This window comes from Cuculus canorus, chromosome 12 (genome assembly GCF_017976375.1).
Source record: "Cuculus canorus isolate bCucCan1 chromosome 12, bCucCan1.pri, whole genome shotgun sequence".
NCBI lineage: Eukaryota > Metazoa > Chordata > Aves > Cuculiformes > Cuculidae > Cuculus > Cuculus canorus.
Window position 1 is genome coordinate 8,581,104 of NC_071412.1, and position 20,116 is coordinate 8,601,219.

Here is a 20,116-nt window from a genome sequence, read left to right on the forward strand (position 1 = left end):
GTGTGTGTATATATATATATTCATATTTATACTCCTTCCTTTTTTCAGAGGCTCTGCAGAGCGCTCAGTACTGTCCCAGCTCCTTATAGGCTCTGGCACCCCTCCCTGAGGCAGGCAAGTCAGGGCTCAGATGTGGCTGTTACTTTTCTTTTTACTACCCCCCTACAGGAGCAGTGATTGAGATTATTTAGGGCCTATTGATTTCTGGGCATCCAAATAAGTGGGGATTTTTTTTTTTCCAACATAAATTCCATGCAAGAGCCCTCTAACAGCTGAGAGCACAGCCCTAGTTCAGCGTGGGAGAGGGAGAACCAGACTCTGTCCGGGCATATCTGTGCTTAATGTGTGGAAGTTGAGGCTCTTGTGTGGACCTTGTTCAGCATTCCCAATATCTGCCTGTGCATTTGAGGTGACCTCCCACCTGGAGTGGTGCCTCCTGAGCACCTATCCTTGCTGCTTTAGTATATTCAAGGGGGAGGTGGTGGGAAGCATAGGAGAGTCTGAGAGGTCATGTGTTTGGGGTCTGATGTCACCATGTACTTGGAGATGCTGGGAAGTGCTCCTTGGGTACTAATCTCCTTCCCACATTGTCTCTTTGAGCTGTGCCTCACCACGGCGAAGAGCTCTCTTTTTTTTTGCACAAAGTGATTGTGTTTGCTCTGGGTCCACTGGAAACCTGTGAGTAGGAGGCATTCCTCAGTCATTGTCTGTTCCTAGCTTGAAGAAACATGTAATTTGAAGCAAACAGGCAGGATAAACCCAGCCCCTTGCTGGAGTTATTGGCTGGCAACCCTTGTTCTCAATCAACGTGCATCTTCAGTAGTATTTCTGTGCGCTGAAGCAGGAGAAAAGCCCAGTGTACAGTTACATTCTAAGCCTAATGGATTTAAAAGTACTATAGTTTGGGAGAAAAGAGATGGGACAGAGCAGTCCTGAGGACTTCTCAACTGCAGGAGGTCAGTTGTGGCGTAGGGCTCTTTGCAAGCTCATTTTCTTTTCTTTAAGCAGAAGACTGGTATGTTCTGTGGATGCTGCTGGACTCTGCCCTGCAGGGAAGCTGGCAGACAAAGGGAAAGCAACTGCAGGGCTGATCCAGCTTTTAACCTTTCCTTGAGTCCTCTGACAGCCCAGATGTCTTTGGAAAAGAGCAGTAGAGACTGCACATAACAGAGGAGAGATGATTGTAGTCCAGAGCACCAAACCCCTGCATCTAATCTATCCTGAAGCATAAGGGACAGTATTACCCGCATCTGGTGATGGCTTCCCATCTGTACCATACTGAACCAAAACTGTGCACAACGAGCTCTTAAGAGCGATTTGTCTCCAAACAGAGCTTCACACAGCTGGGAGATGGCTCAGAAGAGATGACTTGGAGGATGTGGAAGTGTCATGGTGTTGGTGGTGGCCTTTAAAGTGTTTTGTGATTGGCTGAGATAAAGGCAGCAGCAGGAGACCACTTGCTGTGTTGGCAAAGGCAGTGGGAGGAGAGGCGTGGGACAGATGTGCTGTTGGCGCCAGCCACAGCAGCCCTGTGATGGAGGCGTGGTGCCTTACGCCTTCTTACTTGCGCTGCAACTTGTGTTTTGTAATGCTATTGTTTAAAGAACAATGCAAGAGACCATCCCCTTCCACCTCCTTCAGCTCTCTTTCATTGACAGTTGGGATTTTACAAATTGAGGTTGTGCAACTGGGAAATACAGAGTGGTTGGTGGCTCCTCCTCCAGCATCTCACCTCCAGAGTTAGTGGGTGTGCACATGGAGTGACAGGGTCTCTTCTTTTGTATCATCAGTGATGGTCTCTTGTTCTCCACCAATGCAGGACTCTGTTTGGGAAATTATTGCAAATTCTGGTTCAAGCCCTAGAATAAGAAGTAATTGTGGAGGAATGAGATGATAATATGATGGGATGTGCTGTGCAACAGGTGCCTTACAAGGCACAGGACAATACCTATGGGCGTGAGGAAAGAGTTAGTTACTCTTTCCAAACTCACAAAGGAAGATTGAACCTCGGGGGCTTTTCTTATTCTGTTGTGTTTGGGATCAGTCAATACCTGGATATTGCTGAGGAGTTGCTTCAGGAGCAGAATGGAACTGTAGGTAATGCCCCATCATGGCTGGAGGACCTCTGTAAACTGTCTTACTCTTCCAGAGCACCAATACATGCTGGTGCTGAGTCCAGTTGTGGAGCACAAATGGGAGAACTGCTGGAAGAAATGAAATCTTAGGCTGACCAGTTTAACACCACATCCTGTTCCGCCAACTCTGCTTTCAGGGTGTGTGGGGCTTGCAGGCACTTGGCATTGCCCCGTGCTTTCGCAGGCTCTATCTCAAGTGTGTCCTACTGGGGCTTTGTGCTGAGCTATTGGACACTTCAGTTGAGTCTAATATTTGCAGAGCCTGATTTGTGGGGAGGCCTATGCTGCCATAGCTTCTGGGACTTGCTGGGGTAATTTTAGCACATTCATTAAGGGACGACAGTAAGTTTTTTCCCTTAATGAGCAAAGCTGCTTACTAAACAAGACAGGGAGGGAGGGCAGAGCGGGCACTGAGGAGTGTAACATTGCTTTTAGAGGTCACTGGAGTTATCTGGCCAGGATGAACAAGCCCCAGAGTGACTTTCCAGTGTTTCTCTCATTCAAACCCAGAGCTTCAGCAGCTTACTTGCTGCAGAAATGAAGCCTGTATGGAAATGAAACCTTAAGCCTACGGCAGTATGTGAGGCTGCCAGCATTGCCCTCTCCTGTGGCCACCAGCACCCAGCCAAGGCTGCGGCGAGCTGTGAGATGATAGGAAGCACCACTGTGCTCAGAGTGCAGGGGATATCAATGGAGTCCCACACAATTCTACTAGCATATCCAGTGCTGGAGACCACAGCTGAAGATGTGTATCTCTTGTCTCATTTCTTTCATGCAGTTGCTCATGTTCTCTCAGCCCCAGCTGTTCTGCACAGTTAATCCCCCATGATCAGGGTTTTCAGAGTGGTACCATGTTATTAAAACGTGTGAAAAACTTCTCCCATGCAGAAGTAAAAGTGTCAGGCTGGAAGTAAGGGCAAGTGGAGGAAGGAGATGCGTGGCAGAGGGACAGGCGAGGAGGGTCCCTCCCCAGCAGCAGCATTTCAGCCATTGCGTTGGGCTGAACTGCATAATATAGCTTACAGTTTAATTACAGGGACTCCTGCTTGGTGGTGTCATTAATGCGGCATCTGGCTTAATTTAGCTGAATAAAAATGGCTTTAATAGTGGAAACACTTTTGGCTGCTGGGTAATGGAAGGAAAAGAAAATGTGCTGTGTCCTCTTGCACTGAAGTCCACTTGTTCTGGGCTGCAAGGTCTCCACAGTTCCTGCAAGAGAGCATGCTGGGCACAGCCCATCCCCTCCTGAAACACAGAGAATGATGGGTGGAGGGAGAGAGGAGGAACTAGGACTTTGCTGTGACTCTGTGATAATATCCCACCCTTGAGGTGTGTGATTGCTGATGGGGCTATGAGGCTTAGGAGCATGCCTGCTGTGGTAGGAGGAGAGCACAGTGGTGTTGAGCCTGAGTCATGAGTGGGTTGAGCGTTCGCTGCCCTGAACCTGGTGCAGGTTTGCTCAATCCAGCCCTTTCTACCTCCCCAGTTCCTTTGCCTCCTGCTCTGGAGGCTAAAAGGACCCTGGCAGCTATTTCTAAAGACTGTCTCTGTGGAAAATAATATCTTGTGAGTGATGGAGAAAATGTCCTGTAGCAAAGAAGCAGTTTGAGTGTGTTCCAGGAGCACTGATGGCAGGTCTGTCCTAAAAGAGAGACAGGCTCCTCTTTGCTGCTGTGAAATATGCAGGAAAGGCGTTTTGCTTCTCTCCTGCTGTGTTTCCTCGATGTGTGATGTGCTATATTTCATTACAGGTGGAGCTGATGCATGAGCTGTTATAAAGGTTGTCTGGCACACTCCGCTACAGGACTGCTTCCACTTTCCTATAACTCTGCCAAATTTTAATTGCTTAGGCTGAAGTTTTCTGTGTTGGGTGTCTGTTCCTGAATGTGTTCTTTTTTTTTTTTTGTTTTGAATTATTTCTTTCTAGTTTAAAATAAAAACTGGCTCAGATGTTTGAGGTGGTGGATGGAGCTGGGGGAAAACTGGCTGTTTTGCTCAAGCTTCTCTCTCGCTGTATTTCCTTGATGCCTGATGTGCTGTGGAGATGCTGGTGGTGCTCCTGTTACAGAGCACCTGCACCCTCCTTTTTGTGGAGGGGAAGAAAGTTTGTCAAAGGGTAGATTTTCATTGGAAGACTTGATTTTGCTCTGGGATGTCTCCCTACATAGGCAGAATGTTTTTTGATCCACTTGGAGGGAAGAAGTTTTGCAAAGGTTGTTTGGGAGTAGGTTGGGGAGACAAGGAGTGGCAGCTCTTGTTGGGAAACTGGGGTTGGGATGGGGGCATGTAAAAGTGGAGAAGGCCATAGGAAATTTCTGCATGGATAGAGATACTGGGACTGAGAAGTATTTGGGAGTGGCTGGAGAGCAATAGGTGGTGTGATTGAGTCTGCTGGGGAAAAGCAACCAGGTGGGGAGGAAAGCAAACAGGTCAGGGAGGAGAGACCTGGCACTGCCCAGCCACTGGCACAAGAGGAGGGTGGGTGTTCTGCTTACTGCAAATGATGGGGATCTGGAGGTGACAACAGACATTCAATCTTGGAAACAGTGGCAGGAAGGCAGAACAGCAGCTGGAGCCAAGAGAGGACTAGTCCTGGCTGAGAAGCCTTTGTTTTTAACCCGGTCCTTCCCATTTATGCTCTACTGAAGACTGGGAAACTCTATGTACACAGCCAAGGTTCAAGCATGAACCTTGCAAGGGGAATCTTGCTAGTGCTGAACAAGAATTATAAAGATCTGGAGCTCAGAGCTTCACCTGTGGAGCTGTAATTTAATCTGTGTGCATGTGCTGTGGTACAGTCTCTGATTATACAATCCCATGCTATCTTCCCTGGGAAACTTGCCCCATCCAGCATGCAGGATGGATCTATTCTGGGGAGAAATCAGTGCTGTGCAGTGAGGTTTTTCTGGAGGAGTGCTCTGTCTTTTGTGGCAGAAGTTAGCAGATGTATTCCTTGCACGTGGAAACCCAATCCTGGCATCTCTGACCTTTGAGCATTTTGTGACCAAAATGGTGTATTTTCAGTGTGTGTTTATGTGTACAGCCCGTTTATGTCTCTGTGCTGAGATCAGCGACCTTTGCAAGGGTCCATTGCAAGGACCTTTCTGATGTTTTAAAGTGTCCGCGATGTCTGTTTCAAACAACAAACACATTGTGCCCTGTGTATGTCCTGGTTGATCTGAAATGGAGCTGCTGGTGCGTGTCCCCCTGACCAACCCTGCCAAAACTGATGGTTGGGTCAGATTGGATGCCAGCTTTGCCCTTTGAGAGCAGAGTCTCCTGTCAGGTGTGTGCAATTGAAGACCTATCTCCTCTTTGCCTAATACTTGCTGTGGTTTGTTGTCTGGGGGAGGGAGGAGGTGGTAGTAGTTGGTTTCCAGAGACTGCAGGAGAAGCGGAGCACATCTGCCTGGCAAAGCTCCCTGCATTAGTGAGGATGTTTCCTTTCTCCATCTCTCTGTGTCCTAAATTGTAATAACACGATCATGCTATTTTTGATGCCCCTATTTGCGTGGAAAGCCTGTTGTTTTTTCTCTTCTCTTTCAGAATCCAATTTTCTCTTGACATTTCTGCCTAATGTAGCAAAACATGACCTTTGAGAAAGGACATTCCAGCAAGATTCACTCCCTCCTCTGCATCTCTGCCTCTCTCCCACATCTTGCTGTCTCTCATGCATCCCCCTCTTAAGCTTCCTTCTTCTCCCTGGATTGGGGGAGGGATTTTACTGTCTTGCTTTTCAGTAGCAGCGAGCTGCTCCTTCCCCTCCTACTTTTCATCTGTCTTTGCAAAGTTTCCAGGTGCTCAGTGCTCCGGGGTGGATAAAAGAGGGAGTTTCACAATATTCCCCCCACATCACCCCAGCCCCCGCTTAGCTTCACCAGCTATTTTTGCCACCTTTATAAACTTTATTGGAGACTGGAAGCAGTTTGTCTACAGCCATAGAAATGGTGGAATCTCGGTCATGTGCAATGAGATACCTGTGGTTTCCACAGCAGGATAGTCTGATGTGAAGCAGAATTTAATGATGCAGCGCTGTGCCATTCTGGTGTTCAGGCTTATTCTTCTGCCAGGCTCACAGAGAGCCTTTGGGATGGTGGTTTGCTTTGTGAGCTGCAGCAGCTTCCCCACTTGTAGATTGCAGGGTTTTGGGCTTTGCAGCATTGCTTTGTGGTAGGTGGGACAGATCCAGAGTTAGTTTTCCCACGTTAGTCCCTGAGCTGCTGTGCTGTGCTCTCTCTGTACTTGTCCAGCTTGTGTTTCCCTAGCGTAAGGCAAATGATTCTTTCATCCCAAATCCTGGTGCATCAAACCTGCAGTGGCAAAAGCCATTCTGGGATTTGCTGCCTTAGTTTTAGCTTATTTCTGCAGATCAAATGGGATCATGGGCTGAGCTGTGCATGACTGGGCTGCCTACTGTCACCTCTGTGCCACCCTGTCCTGTATCTCCTCTCTGGCCAGCTGAGGGCTTTAGGAAAGCATGGGTGGTTCATGTCTCTGGCCCTCCACCACCCTTCCCAGCAAGCAAGCGGGGCTGTGGCAAGAGGGTGCCTGCAGCCTCCTACTAAGCTTCCCTTCCTACTTGTAGACCGCCTGGGTGGCTCACAATGATGAGGGAAGCGGTGGGGATAGGGCTGGGTTCGGCAAAGGATATGAGGCAACATCTCCTATTTTTTCTGTAGGCCAGCAAAAATATGGGAGGATTTGGGTTTCTGCCAGAGCTTGTGACCACCCATCCCTCTGCTCCTTGGTAGCTCTCAGGCTGGCCAGGCATTCCTGGAAAGGCTGTTCACTACAGAAATAACTTCATTACCATCTTATTAGAAACCTGGGGATTTTATCTTTCTGCTTAGTTTGCTCCAAACTCATTTCTTCCTCATGTTTTTAGCACTTAGGTTGCTTTTATACTCTTTCACCCTTTCTGGCTTTCAACTGAAGAGACGATGTCTGTTGGGTTGCAAAGCTCTCCCAAGTAGATGAGATTTATGTTTTTGCAAGTTTGGGCAGATGGAGGGAGGAATGGGGAGCCGTTAGCTGCAGCAGCGGTGGTACCCCTGGGTGCAAACAACATGCATACTGGGACATTTTGAGTGCACAGCTAGTGTGGGTCATATAATGACACCTTGGGTAATCATCATGCTGTCATTTGAACCTGGCTGTTCCTTTTTTTAACGCGATGCTTGTACTTAAATTTTTTTTGTTCAAGGTGTGAAATTAGACTTGTTCTTTCTGCTTATGGTTGGTTGAGCTCCAGATTCACGGGAAAGAATTGGATGCATCTTGCTCTATTTTGATTTTTTTTTTTGTTCTTAGCATGACAGTAGTATAGAAACAATTTCCCCCCTTGGAAAAAAATAGGTAAAATGAGAAACTTCCATTTGCGTTAATCCTCATTAAAATCTCTCATTATGAAATCCAAACTTGGGTCCTAAACTATTTGACAGCCTCCCGGTAGAGAAGGACAATGAGCTCTGTGGAGGCAACAGGGCCATGTGCAGGAGGAATTATTTACTGTGAATTCTTTTTTTTTTTTCCTTGTTAATTTTCAGAGACCTCTCTGGGAACCGGCTCACCACTCTGTCATGGCAACTCTTCCAGACCCTGCGACTCTTTGAACTGTAAGTCCCACCCTGGAGGTATTTCCTGGGAAAAGAGGGGAGGCTAAGAGGAGGAACAATTTCCAAATAAAGCTGTTTTGAAGCCGGTGAATAATTACCTCTAACTCCAGTGGGCAGTACCATCCTTGAGAGGGTTTCCTGGGTATGGGAGCACCAAAGCAGAACTGCTTTTCTTTTAATTTTGCGGCAGCTGGCTAATTAATGTTGGGATGATGAACAAGTCATGCTTGGGGTAGTAAATGGTTCACTAACTCTGGGAACGCATACTTAAGAATACTTACTAAACCAGATTTTGAGTGAATCTTCTGAAATAGTCACCTGTTGCAATGTAGGGCTACCTATTTTTCTTTAGCTTATGGACAAGCTTTATAAGACACCCTTGCTTTTTAGGCTGATGACTCCCTTGCTCTCTGGCAATCAAGGAACCTCCCAGCTCCTATGTGGGAGATGAGATAGTGTCTCCTGGGGCACTGGTGGCCTTCAGCCTGCTGAATTATTGATAGGGCATTCAGTGCTGTGCTTGAAGAATAAGTGGACGCGAAATCAATGGAGCATTGCCCTGATGACCTGTTTTGTTGAATTTTAGAAATAGTTGTTTGGTGGATATAAAAATATATATATATAGGATTTGTCCCAAAGGATCCTGGGAAGCTCCATTCATCCTTACTGATGATCAATAGAGCTGTAAGCTAGAAGTGACTTATGAAAGAATAAAGACAGTCTTTCAAGTGGGAGTAAGTGTGTTATCACCACTGTTACTGCGGTGTATTTTATTTCTGTCAAATTTTTAAATGAAAAATACTAATAGTGATATTAGAAAATAGAGAAACGCCCTTCTGATGGGGAATCTGGCTTGCAGAGTTAAAATGCTGAATTTGGAATTTGTCTCTTTGCTGATTACAGCTTTAAATATTTTTCAAGCCTGGCTCAGGTTTCATGTTTAATAGCATGAGTCATTTGTATTCTTAGACCTTTACTTATTGTCATTGCACCGTCTGGCAAAACTCAGATTGATGGTTGTTACCCAAGAGAGACCTGAGACTGAAGGAGCAAATAGGGCTGCAGTCCTGAGCTAGAGACGCTGGCAGGGCCTGGGGTAATGGTGAGCCTGCAGATTAATGGGGATACTTCCAACAGGGCTCATTTTTTATATGGTTTTGTTTCATTTGGTCATATTTTGTTTCTTCAGCCATGCCCCAGATCTACCAGCCCAAGTCAGGCTCAGAAGATCGATACAATCCACAAAGGGAATTGAGGTGCTGCTGTTTGGGCAGCAAAGTGTACTTATCCCCACCTGATGAAGAATACATCTGTTATCCTGCTATGATCGTGACAGGGATGCTGGTGTGCTTGGGGTGGCTTTGGTCAGTCTCGGCAGAGTCATTTGGAGCCAGAGCTCTGCAGCCTGGCAAATGGGAAGGATCTGAATTACCTGCCTCCAGTTGGAGCCGTGCTCAGAACAATTTTCTCAGAGATAACAAGCCCTGATTGATGAAGAAAGAGATATGGGTAGAGATGTGGGAGGCTGTGGGACTGGTTGGTAGAAAAAGGAAAGGGTAGGAAAGCAGCACTGATGTGATCCATGATGTCCTGTGGGGAAGCTTGGTACCACATGGTGCTGGAGCCTCTGCTAAACCTCTCCTGCTACCATACTGTGAAAGAGGTCTTGGCAAACCGCACTCCAGTGATCAATTTAGACCTGCAAATGTGCATGCCTGCAGGGTCTGGCTTGCTCTTTGCTGGGCTGGAGTAAGATCCTGGTCAAATACATGTTTTCTGAGGCATTGCTTTATCACTGGTGCTTCTTGGCAAATTTTATCGTATCACTAAGGATCCTCAATCCACATGAGCACAGGTAGAACAGTACCAGACTAACATGATGATGCTATTCCCCAAAGTGTGACTGGATAGGGATATTTTAGCTGATACCCACTGGGATGTTGATATTAATGAGACAGGGGGATTTGCCTGCAGTGTTCTTTCAGGGCTATGAAAAATTTCCTGCTGAACTTTGGATTTGTTTGAGAGAACACAGCATGGCGGTGTAGCCTGGGCTATAGGCTTTGAATAAATAATTCACATAAAGATGTTGGGAGTTAAGGTGTAAGGAGATAACCTATCTGTGGTGGGGTGGTCATGGTGCAAAGAGCTAGAAGGATGCAACCTATTGATGATGAAAAGTAGATCCCCAAGGTGGAGAGAAATCAGCAATGGGTGTGCAAAAGTGGGAAATACTGTACCTTTTTTAGAAATGCAGAGGATGAATGAGTAGAAGGCAGTCTTTGGCACACATTGCTCCAAGAAGGCTTCCAGAATCTGTGAGGGAGACAGAATACATGGCCCACGTAAAGTGAGTGTGAAGCACTGGTGAAAACCAGAAAAGGGAGTTGCAGACTGACATCAGCCAAGGATTTGAGGTTGAGCCAAAACTCTCTGGAAAGAGAGAAGGTGGTGAGCAGTAGAGACTGATGCAGAGGCAGCAAACCTGAGGGAGGCAGGCTGGGCAGCAACACTTGCCCATGGTTGTGGAGAAGCCAGGAGACCTTGGGGATGCGTAGATGCTGGCAAGGGTCTGCACTTCTCAAGAGAGTTAGGTCTGTGAGGAGGGTTGGTGAGGCAAGCAGGTATGGGTGTGCAGTGGTTCACCAGAGGCACCCTATAGAGTACCAGTGCCCCGATGCTTTCAGGGAATTGTGGATCTGGAGGGTGGGTAGTCGTAGAAGGCAAAACCATGATTTGCAGCAAGGCGGCTCAGAGCTTTGGAACATGTGAGGAAGTGACCCAAGGATTGTCTCCATGAGAGTATTAGGATGAGAGGAACTACAACTGACATGATGTGGATATTGCCACGGAACATGAGATGTGACAAAGCCACTCACAGTGAACACAGAGGAGGAAAGAGCAGAAGACTGATGGGACGGTCATGCCACGCTATGTGAGCAGGCAGGTGGATGGAAGCTTGAGACTTGAAACAGCTGCTTGGCTGCATTCAGGGCATCACAAGCTCGGGAAGATGATATTGCTTTACAGCAGAGTTTCTTGTTCAGCAGAGCTGAGCTTTCCCTCTGCTGACTCACTGAAGAAAGGATGGCAAAAATGAGGCTCACTTCCAAAGAATATTATCTTCCTCCTCCTGGCCAGAAGCAAGGCTTGGAATGGTTTCCAGTAACTCCAGCCCTAATTCCCACAGCACGGACTGACCTTGACCAACAGGGCTCAAGCTAATGTGTGCACAGCCCTCCTAAGTCTGAAGCTGAGCATGCACAGGGAAGTATCTGACACATGCAACAGCTCGTAAACATTAGACTTAGAGCCTTTCTTATCCAGAAGTCACAGCTGGTTTGCTCTGTCATGTCCTTGGCTTCCTTTGTTGTGTCCTCAGAGAGCTAAGGGCTGACATTTCAAGAAATTTCTTCCCAGAAAGACCTAAGACTCTGGATCCAATTACATCTTTGGTTGTGTAAAACCTTGTAGTCCTGAACATCTTGCCGCTCCGCTTGGCCTGTCGGCATTTCTAATACAAGCACTCCCTGCCAGCTTGCCCTGTAGTAGATTTCTATCATGCCTACAGCAAGAGGCTTTTTGGGCATGGGACACAGCAGCATCTCTGCTAATGTTATGAGTCCAACTTCACATTGTCTGTGCCTCTAGCTTAAAAACTTATTGCCGCCAACAGTCACACTAATAGAGTTGTAACTAGACAGTGAGTACTTGCCTGCTCTCTGCATTAGCTAATCCAGCCATTAGACACCACGTGTCGCTCCCAGAGTTCTTTCCTTTCTATCCCATCCTTCTCTGGCAGGGGTTTGGAAGTAACAGTTCTGGATGGACTGCCAAGAGAAGCCCTGGTTCTGGGAAATAAATAGAAGTGAAAAACAAAAATAGGTTTTGTGTTGTCTGCTGGATGCTCTTTTGTTCTCCAGCTAAGGGAAGTGGCCTCAGCCCTGAGGTAAGGACAGTGTTTTAATTGCAAGTGTCTGAAACCTTAGCAGTAGTTTATGTGAATCAAAATGGACAGGAGAAGTGTGGCAAAGGTCTCCACTGCCTTCTGAGAGGCGTTAGCTGCAGACTTTATTTCAGCTGGTAGTTGAGGGGGCATGAGACAGGACATGTATCTCTTTTAACTGCAAACCCTGCTCTGTGTGTGTGAGGTCCTGTCTGCCCCACTACATACTGGGGTTCTTGTGGCATCCCTCTGCTGCACTGGTTCACCCTGGTGTAGGCTGTCCAGGCAGTTTTGGGAGGTGATGGGTACAGCGTTGTGCAGTACCCATCTGACATCAGCCAGGCACTTGCAACATCCCTGTCTCATCAAGTTGACTTGATGCCTGCACGGCTCTAGGATTTCAGCTCTGTCACTGTCCCCTTGAATGACAGTGCAGTGCATGAGTATCCCTATTTTCCTCCATCCCAAACACAAGCCCTGCAGTGTGCCTGCTTCACGAAGAGGCTGTGCCTGGAGCACACCCTGCTGTAAGCCTCTGCTTTGCCTGGGGCTGGCAAATGGCTTTGGCTCATGTGCAGGTTTAGTCCCTTTTTGGGCCAACTCCTTGGTGCAGAGAGAGCTCAGCTTGCTTGTGGCTGTGACACTTGCTATTTCTCACAGGCATTTTCTGTTTTAACGAGGCATTCAGAAGGTGTGGGAGTGTGCACAGTTCCTGAGTGCCTATAACCAAATGATGCTTTGGCAATGTTTCCAGGCTAAGGCTATGTGCAAAAATGCCCCTTGGGTTTAGTTGTCCTCTCTGGAGTTAGCTGTGCCGGATATATCTTGCCCATTAAGCATGTGACAGCAATGAAGACCTCTTGGCTGCCCCACCATGCCTTTCAGTGCCAGTTTTTGTCTCTCCTGGTGTGATGGGAGACATCTCCACAGCACATGGCAATTCCTTCTGGCCAAAGGAATGAGGGTTTTGGCCAAAGGGCACTTGTGTGAGCTGAGGTACTTTTCCCCCTCGAAAAGAAAGGAAGCAGAGGGTTGTAAGTAGTGGGGACATGTTGTTAAAGAAGTCATGGGAGGAAGACTTGGAAGGAGCTGCGGATCCTCACGATCCCTGCAAGCCCTGAGGCTGGGGCCCTCATGGGGTCTGAGGAGAGAGTTGGATGTTCAGGTTTTTGGAGAGCTGGCAGGGCAAGCACCAAGCAAGGAGGCAGGGCACCTCTCATGTGTCAAGAGTGCTTTTGCAATGCATGTTAGGGAAAATGGTTGCACGCATCTGTGCCCCTTTATACCCACGGTGCCATGCCAGCTGCCATTGGCACTTGGCATATCCAGCTGGTGATGGGAGTTAATTTGTGCAAAAATCCCTGTGGGAGTCTTGATTAGAATGAGTTACGTCACTGATGTTGGGGCAGGTTGTGGGCAAGTTCTGCCCTGAAGCATGCTGCTGCTGTATTATTCATAGACCTTCATGAATTAACAATGGATTTAGGCAGGCTGCGGTTGTACTTACAGAGCTGCCCTTAAGTGCTAGGACAGCAGCTTGCCCAGGCAGCCTCGTTTTGCGAGGATATTTGCAACAGAGCAGAATTTCTCCCCTGTTGGCTCTGAGCTCCATCAGCTCCCTGCTGGATCCCAGCATACAACTGCTGTCACCTGCTCTGCTCTTAGCTATGCCCACAGCTCTTACCAGTGTGGCATCCCATGTGCTGCAGGTAGGGGTGACATTAGGAATATCTCGAGCAGAACGTGGATTTGTGGCTGCACTGAAGAGGGTGCAAAGTTCTGTGAGAGGCACTGGTAGTACCTGTTGTAGCATGAAGGTAATGCCTCGTCGTTTGAATCCCAAAAAATCACTACGCTAATCTCCTCTGGTCTGTTAAATTTAGTCCTTTGGCCTTTAAGTCACTTGTCTGAGCCTTGTACCTGTCTTAAAAAGATTTATGTGCTTTTGACAGGAAAGGAGTGAACTGATGAAAAGCCACAGAGTGAAGTTTAACTCAGTATTTGTTCAGGGAAAAAAAGTCAGATGATATCTTGTTCTATGAGAATATTCAAAGTGGCATCGTTAGGGTTCAGGTTTAACACATGTGGGTGCTACCAGAAGATCCTTTCTCCTCCTTTTGCAGTACTGTATTGACGAAACAGCAAAACAGCAGCTGTGCATGTGTGAAAGGTTGTTTCCAAATTCTGTTAGTTGATGGAATTAATTTTGTAAAGGAAGCATGAATTTTGCAGTAACACATGGAACAGACCAGCAAAACAACTTCCCCCTCCATGACAGGGGATCTAGATATTGTATGAAGCAGTGGTTTGACCTTTAGAGGTGCCCCTGTGCTTTGGGATGACTGAACTCACTTTTTGCAGTCCTGGCTCTTCTGCTCCATACTTGCTTTTTCTCTGCAGTTATGTGGGCAGAAATTCTCTTTTAGTCTGTCTCTTGTTTTACTGGAGTTATTGTTGCAACCCATGCTGGTTACTCAGTCTGTCCTGGCTGAGCATTCCCTACTGGGACTGGTCCTCCTCACATCTCTGCAAAGAGCTGCAGGGCTTTAAAAATGTAAATAAAATGGTTAATAGGTTGGAAAATCAATTATAATAAACATTCCAGGTGCATAAACTTTATGTAAGTGTGTTTTAAATGAAGTACATTAAAGACAGTGCTTTTTTTTCATTTCTCCTGGCCCAGGTCAGCAAGGTCTCAGCACAGTGCTGTTTGATTTGATTAAAATGCATGATACCCTGTGCATTAGCTGGTGTCCTGGGTCACCAGGAGGCTGTGTTTGTACAAGGTACTTGAGAGAAGAGCTGCCAGCTTCACTGAGCACTTGTGGTGTCTGGAGGCGTGCTTTGCCCAGCAGGGTCTTGGTCCCCCACTGAATTGGGATTTGAAGATGTGAATCAATATTTTAGGGTAGTGGGGATCTGCCTTCTCCTTTACTGAGGGATGAATGTTTTGGGTATCTGCACGGCTGTGGAACTGAGCTACAGATGTGCAGGTCTTGTGGTGAAAGACGTTGCCTGTATCCACATGCTGCCCAGGGAGATATATAACCTTATTTGCATGTGTGAAGGACACTATGCGAATGCATGAACGCATAGCCTTGATCTTCAGAGTTGGGAGAGACAAGAACAATGTGTACCAGAAGATCACAGGCAAATAACGCAGTGGAGATTGTCCCCTAACCTTGCACCTGCATGATGGCTGTTCTCCTTGGGGAACCTGGAGCCAGGCAATGTCCCTAGTCATCCATCCCCACCCCATTGTCTTTCCTCACGCTTTCTCTGCTCGTAGGAGACTAGAGAGGAACCTTTTCAACTGCAGCTGTGATATCCGCTGGATCCAGCTCTGGCAGGAGAAGGGCGAGGCAAATCTGCAGTACCAGGATCTCAACTGCATGAACATGGATGCAGCCATCATCCGTTTGCAGGAGATGAACATCACCCAGTGTGGTAAGGACTCACGGGGCCTGGGCATGAGGAGGGAGGCCAGGAGGTACCAGAAGGGACTCCTGCCCTATAGGGCACCCCTTTCTCAGCCATTCGCTTGGAGAACAGGGTGCCGCAGGAACCCACCACATGGTCAAGAACAGGGCAATAGAAGTTGATTGAGGGTAGTCAGTGGATTAAGAATAGAGTATCTGGGTAAATGTAGGGCTGTTGATTCTGTCTGTGTGAAGGTATCGGCTGATTTGCAGCACTTCCTGCACCGTAATGTTCCTTCACACAGTGTCCGTCGTGAGTCTACATGATGTCCTAATAAGGGCTACATTTTGTGTTACTCTTCTTCTGTCTAAATCCTAGGAACAGCATATTGTTAAAAGATACTGCCACTGCATCTTTCATTACCCTTAGGAATGTACTTCTCTATTAATTTTCTTTTCTTTTTTGAATTCAAAGCCTTTGTCTGTAGGGAAGAGGCAGGAGTGGCTTTATATCTCTTTCTGTGTCCCGCTGCTGTTTAAAATGGCCCCAGGAGCAACATGAGGCACATTTAACAGTTATTCGTTTTTCCTTCACCTTATTCACATATCAGCTGCCTGATCAGTTTTTGTTCTGCTGTTGCCATTACTAGAAAACATCCCTTGCAGAGGAAGGAGAAGGAGGTGTACCTTCAACAAAACAATTAAACTGTCTATACCCAAGCATCTGTCAAACACAGGCTGAAAAAAAGGAGGAAAACCAGATGTTTTATTTTTTTCTGACCGTTGTCCTCTGTTCTAGGAACTTAAGTCTTGTCGTGGTAGTAGACAAAGAGCATGCGCGTTTGGTTTGCATGATTTTTTTTTTTTTAAGCTCATAAGGTTCCTTTATTAAGCTCTGGAAATTGGCCAAAGTGTGCCTGCTTGTGGATGAACTAAAAAGATTTGAGAGACCACTGTAATTTCCTCTCCCAATGGGAAGAATAATCTGCAAGGATTAGGGGGGAAAAAAAAATCCTCAGGCCACGTTTCATACTAGCTTAATCTGGTCATGCCATATGTGTCCCTCCTGTCTCCCTCTACTGATTCCTGCTACCCCAGCAGGTCCACCTGTGCAACTTTGTCAAGCCTCAAACGCTGCCTCCTTTCTTCTGGCATCCCTCCTTCCCTCCTGCTCCAAACCAGTGCAATGTTGCTTCCCTCCTGGTATCACTCCTCGATGGCAATGCAAGGATGTGTGTCCCCATCTGTGGCTTTCGATCAGTGTGATGGATTCTGTTGCCCTATAATGGGAGATGACCACTGGTCAGTCTCCCCTTGCCTTGCCTTCCCAATTTGCTTCTGCTCTGCACGAGCCCAGAAAGCCTTCCTCATGCAAGAAGGCTCTTTGCCCTTCTTCTTGCAACCAACACCATCTTGTTTTGTGTTGCAAGGGTATTTGATGCCCATGACAGTAAGTAAGGAAGTGATGTAAATCAGGGCCACCATAAATCAGTGAATCCCTCTGCTACCACCAAGGAAGAACAAGGACACCTTTTATTAGGAGAGCTGTGGTTAATATGAGGACATATCCTTGGTCATCCTCTCTTGATTGTTATAAATTAGAGGGACGATCTTCCTGCCTGGAGTGCTGGGTGTGCTTTGACTTGTCTCTGGAGATAGGAACTCTTTGGATCCTCTCCCAGCACATGCAGCTTTTCTGTTCCAGGTGACTGCCCTCAAGAGCAACTTCTCTGGGAACAGGAGAGATGAGGAAGGGGGGTTTTGTGAAGGGTAGATCAGCCAGAACTGGACACCCAACTTATGGATTTGAGTGTGATGTGAGGGTCTCTTCAGCTGGCACGTCTCCAGCGTCCATAATTTCCCTTGTCTGCTTGCCTCATCCTTCCCTTGGTAGGGCAAGGCCATGCTGTTGCCTCCTGCTACTAATCCTGGGGTGCTGGAGGCTGATTTTGGGAGACAGCTTGGCAAAATGTGGGTGCACAAATGTGCAGCTGCAGCTGGCTGTAGCAAACACTGCTCCGCACCTGAGTGCCTCGGTGTCTGGTTCTCCTAGACCTACCTGAGATCAGCGTGAGCCATGTGAACTTGACGGTTCGGGAAGGGGAGAATGCTGTCATCACCTGCAATGGTTCAGGTTCGCCGCTGCCGGACGTTGACTGGACAGTAGCTGATCTCCACTCCATCAACACACACCAGGTAGGGGCGATGAGGCTTCAGTTCTGCATGTACCTGAAGTGACAAGGAAGCTGCCGTGGGTTCCCCAGGTCTGTGCATGCAGGGCAGAGGGTCAGGTAGGTGGTGGGGACTGCTGTGAGAAATGTAAAAGGGCTGTATCCAAAGGAAAATTGAGGCTGTACTGTATCCACATGAGCAACTAGGAACTACTTGAAGGCAACTAAACCTTTCCTCTGTAAGGGCCGTAAGGTAAAGATGAGATAGCTCTCAGTGCTCCCCAATTAACTTGTGTCGTCTTTAATGAAACAAGCTGTCTTACAGAGGTGTCTGCAATAGCTGTAGCTGAAATAGGCAAGCTTTTCTAGAGGCAGCCATGGTTAGCAGTGCAGGGCTACGGTGCTGCAGCTCTCCCCCTCCCAGTAGGTATTCTACAGGAAACGCTTCCTCTCACCCAGGTCCTAGTTCTCCTTGGATTTCGGAGGCCTTGCATCTTACATGGAAGCTGGGATCTTCAGCTTCTGGTGGTAGGAGTAGGGAGGAGAGAAGCCAACAGACACTGACTTCTGTCTATATTTCATTCTGGGATTTTTAGACCAACCTCAACTGGACCAATGTTCATGCCATCAATTTGACCTTGGTGAATGTCACCAGCGAGGACAACGGGTTCCTACTTACCTGCATCGCTGAGAATGTGGTGGGGATGAGCAATGCCAGTGTGCTGCTCACCGTCTACTGTAAGTAGCAGTGGAGAGATACCTTGACTGTACTGAGACTGAAGGGCTGCCCTGGGTACCGCGTGAATGCATAATCGCTTGCTACCTGTGACACACCAGGTTTTGTGGATGAAGATTAGGAGCTGAGCACAGTGAGGAAAAGGTGAATCGTCACATAGCTCTCAAGTGTCAATATCTTTCCTGTTGCTTCCGTTAATACAGAAATGAGCCCTAGAGCAGGGGAGGAGCAGCAGTGCCACACTGGTGGTGGACATATCTCCACTCGTCTCTTAGAAGATCCAGCAAAGTAAGGAAAAACGATAGAGAGGCTAAGGCTCTGTGTACAAACACAGAGTTGCTCACCCTGATGCCGCACGTGTGGTTAAACGTCATCTCTACTAAAGCCGGGGTAAATCTTGCCACTGAATTCAGGGATGCTGGTGCTTTCTCCCAGATCTGTTCCTATAAAGTTAAGTGGCAAACACCATGTAAATGTGCACATGTCAAATTTGAACTGTTCGCTTTTACCTGCGGGTAGCTAAACTTTCTCTGTGCTTTCTAATATGACTTAACACAAACCTGACCTTAAGAGGAAGTTTACACAGCTTTGCACTCTCAGGTAGCTGAGATTTACTGTATGTTGCTGGGTCTGTAATATTTGCCCTTACTTAATAGTTTGAAAGTCTGTCCCCCCACCTTCAACCCTGCCAGGCAGAGCGGAGACCCATTCTCTGAGTCTTGGAGAACTCATGCATGTTGCATGTCCAATACAGCATAGAGGTCACTGCAAGGACAAGAGGTCATAGGGGACTGGGAAGAAGAGAGCAAATGCTCTACTACTTTCATCTTCCTCCCAATAAGTACTATTGATCGGTTGAAGGTGTTTTCTGCACTGCATTTTGGCATCTTTTCCTCAACACCTCGAACACCATCATGCCAATGCCTGTTTTCACCCATGTAATCTTCTAAGCTGCTGACAATTTCTGCTACCTCTGCTCTTTTTGCCCGGATCCATCACTTGGGCTGTAATTTCATGCTGAAAAGATCTGGGTTTGTGCATGTGTAGGTGGCTGCCTGGTTTTAATCCTCCTTGCCAGGAAGACGTGAGCAAGCCACGCGCAGATCTAGGCTTGTGAGCGAAACAAGGTGGCTGGTGCATGGCTTTGTGGTCCAGGGTAGCTGGTTACTGGTGGGAGAATTATATTCAGCTCCAAGCAGCTCTGCACCTTTTTTCTACCACCTTCACTGCCTGAAAAATTCATGGTCTTTTTTTCCAAAGAATGGTCAAAGTTGGATGCCCTGTGTATTGTCTTTGAAGCTGGATGGTATCGGGAAAAGGAGAGTTATAGGGAAGACCTACATCTTTTTGTGTCCTTTGTCTTTGAACAGAACTTTGTTCTTCTAGTTCAGACCTTACCAGCCTTGGGGTTTGGGACCTTACATGTAGGCGTGGTAAATTGAGTTTCAGAAGTGATGGCAGAACAACATTTGGATTCTTGGGGTGTCCCAGGGGGAAGACAATGCATATGCAGTAAATTGCAGGTGGAGTCTCTGCTCATTATGATTGTAAAAGAGAGATGCAGATTGTGCTTTAACTGTAATTCCTCTTTCACGTTCCACTTGCAGTTTATCCAGCACTTGTTTATTACAGCCGGTTTTAGCAATTGTTCCTAAGAAAAAAAAACCAACCTGTTTTATTACTTCATTTAGTATATTAGCTCTCAAAATAAGTAATTCTTGAAAACACTATTAATTAGGAGAACATTGGACTTGCAGCTCCAGATGAAGCTTTTCTATTAGATTAAGCTAAACTTAGATTTTCATTCAAAAATAAAATTATGCTTCAATTCTTAACATTTGTTAAATAAACTTTTACATATGACATCATATAAAATACTTAACTGAATAAGTAGGATACAAACCCATGTAAGTCTAAATCAGAGAATAAGAAGTAACAGACTCCACTCAGTGCTAAATATTTCTGATGTTTAAAGAAACTTCACCTCCTATCAACGGAAAGCAGTCCTGTGCTCACAGGTCCAACCAATGCCAAACTCAAGAGCGAAAAGCGCATTATCATAGGGCATGGCAGAGCTGAATTGAAAACTCCAAG

At 46.9% G+C, this 20,116-nt stretch overlaps 1 protein-coding gene across 4 annotated transcripts in view; it reads left to right on the top strand.

The window, feature by feature from the left end:
- Window positions 1-20,116, top strand: part of NTRK3 (neurotrophic receptor tyrosine kinase 3) — a 210,731-nt gene that overhangs the window by 45,177 nt on the left and 145,438 nt on the right. For all 4 annotated transcript variants that reach the window (XR_008451836.1, XM_009561403.2, XM_009561405.2 and 1 more), the window contains exons 4-7: window positions 7,682-7,750; window positions 14,986-15,143; window positions 17,169-17,311; window positions 17,883-18,024. Coding sequence is in view for 3 of the 4 variants with exons in the window: in XM_009561403.2 (XP_009559698.1) it covers window positions 7,682-7,750; window positions 14,986-15,143; window positions 17,169-17,311; window positions 17,883-18,024 (512 nt within the window). In the remaining variant the exon portion in view is untranslated. The remainder of the gene's footprint in view (window positions 1-7,681; window positions 7,751-14,985; window positions 15,144-17,168; window positions 17,312-17,882; window positions 18,025-20,116) is intronic.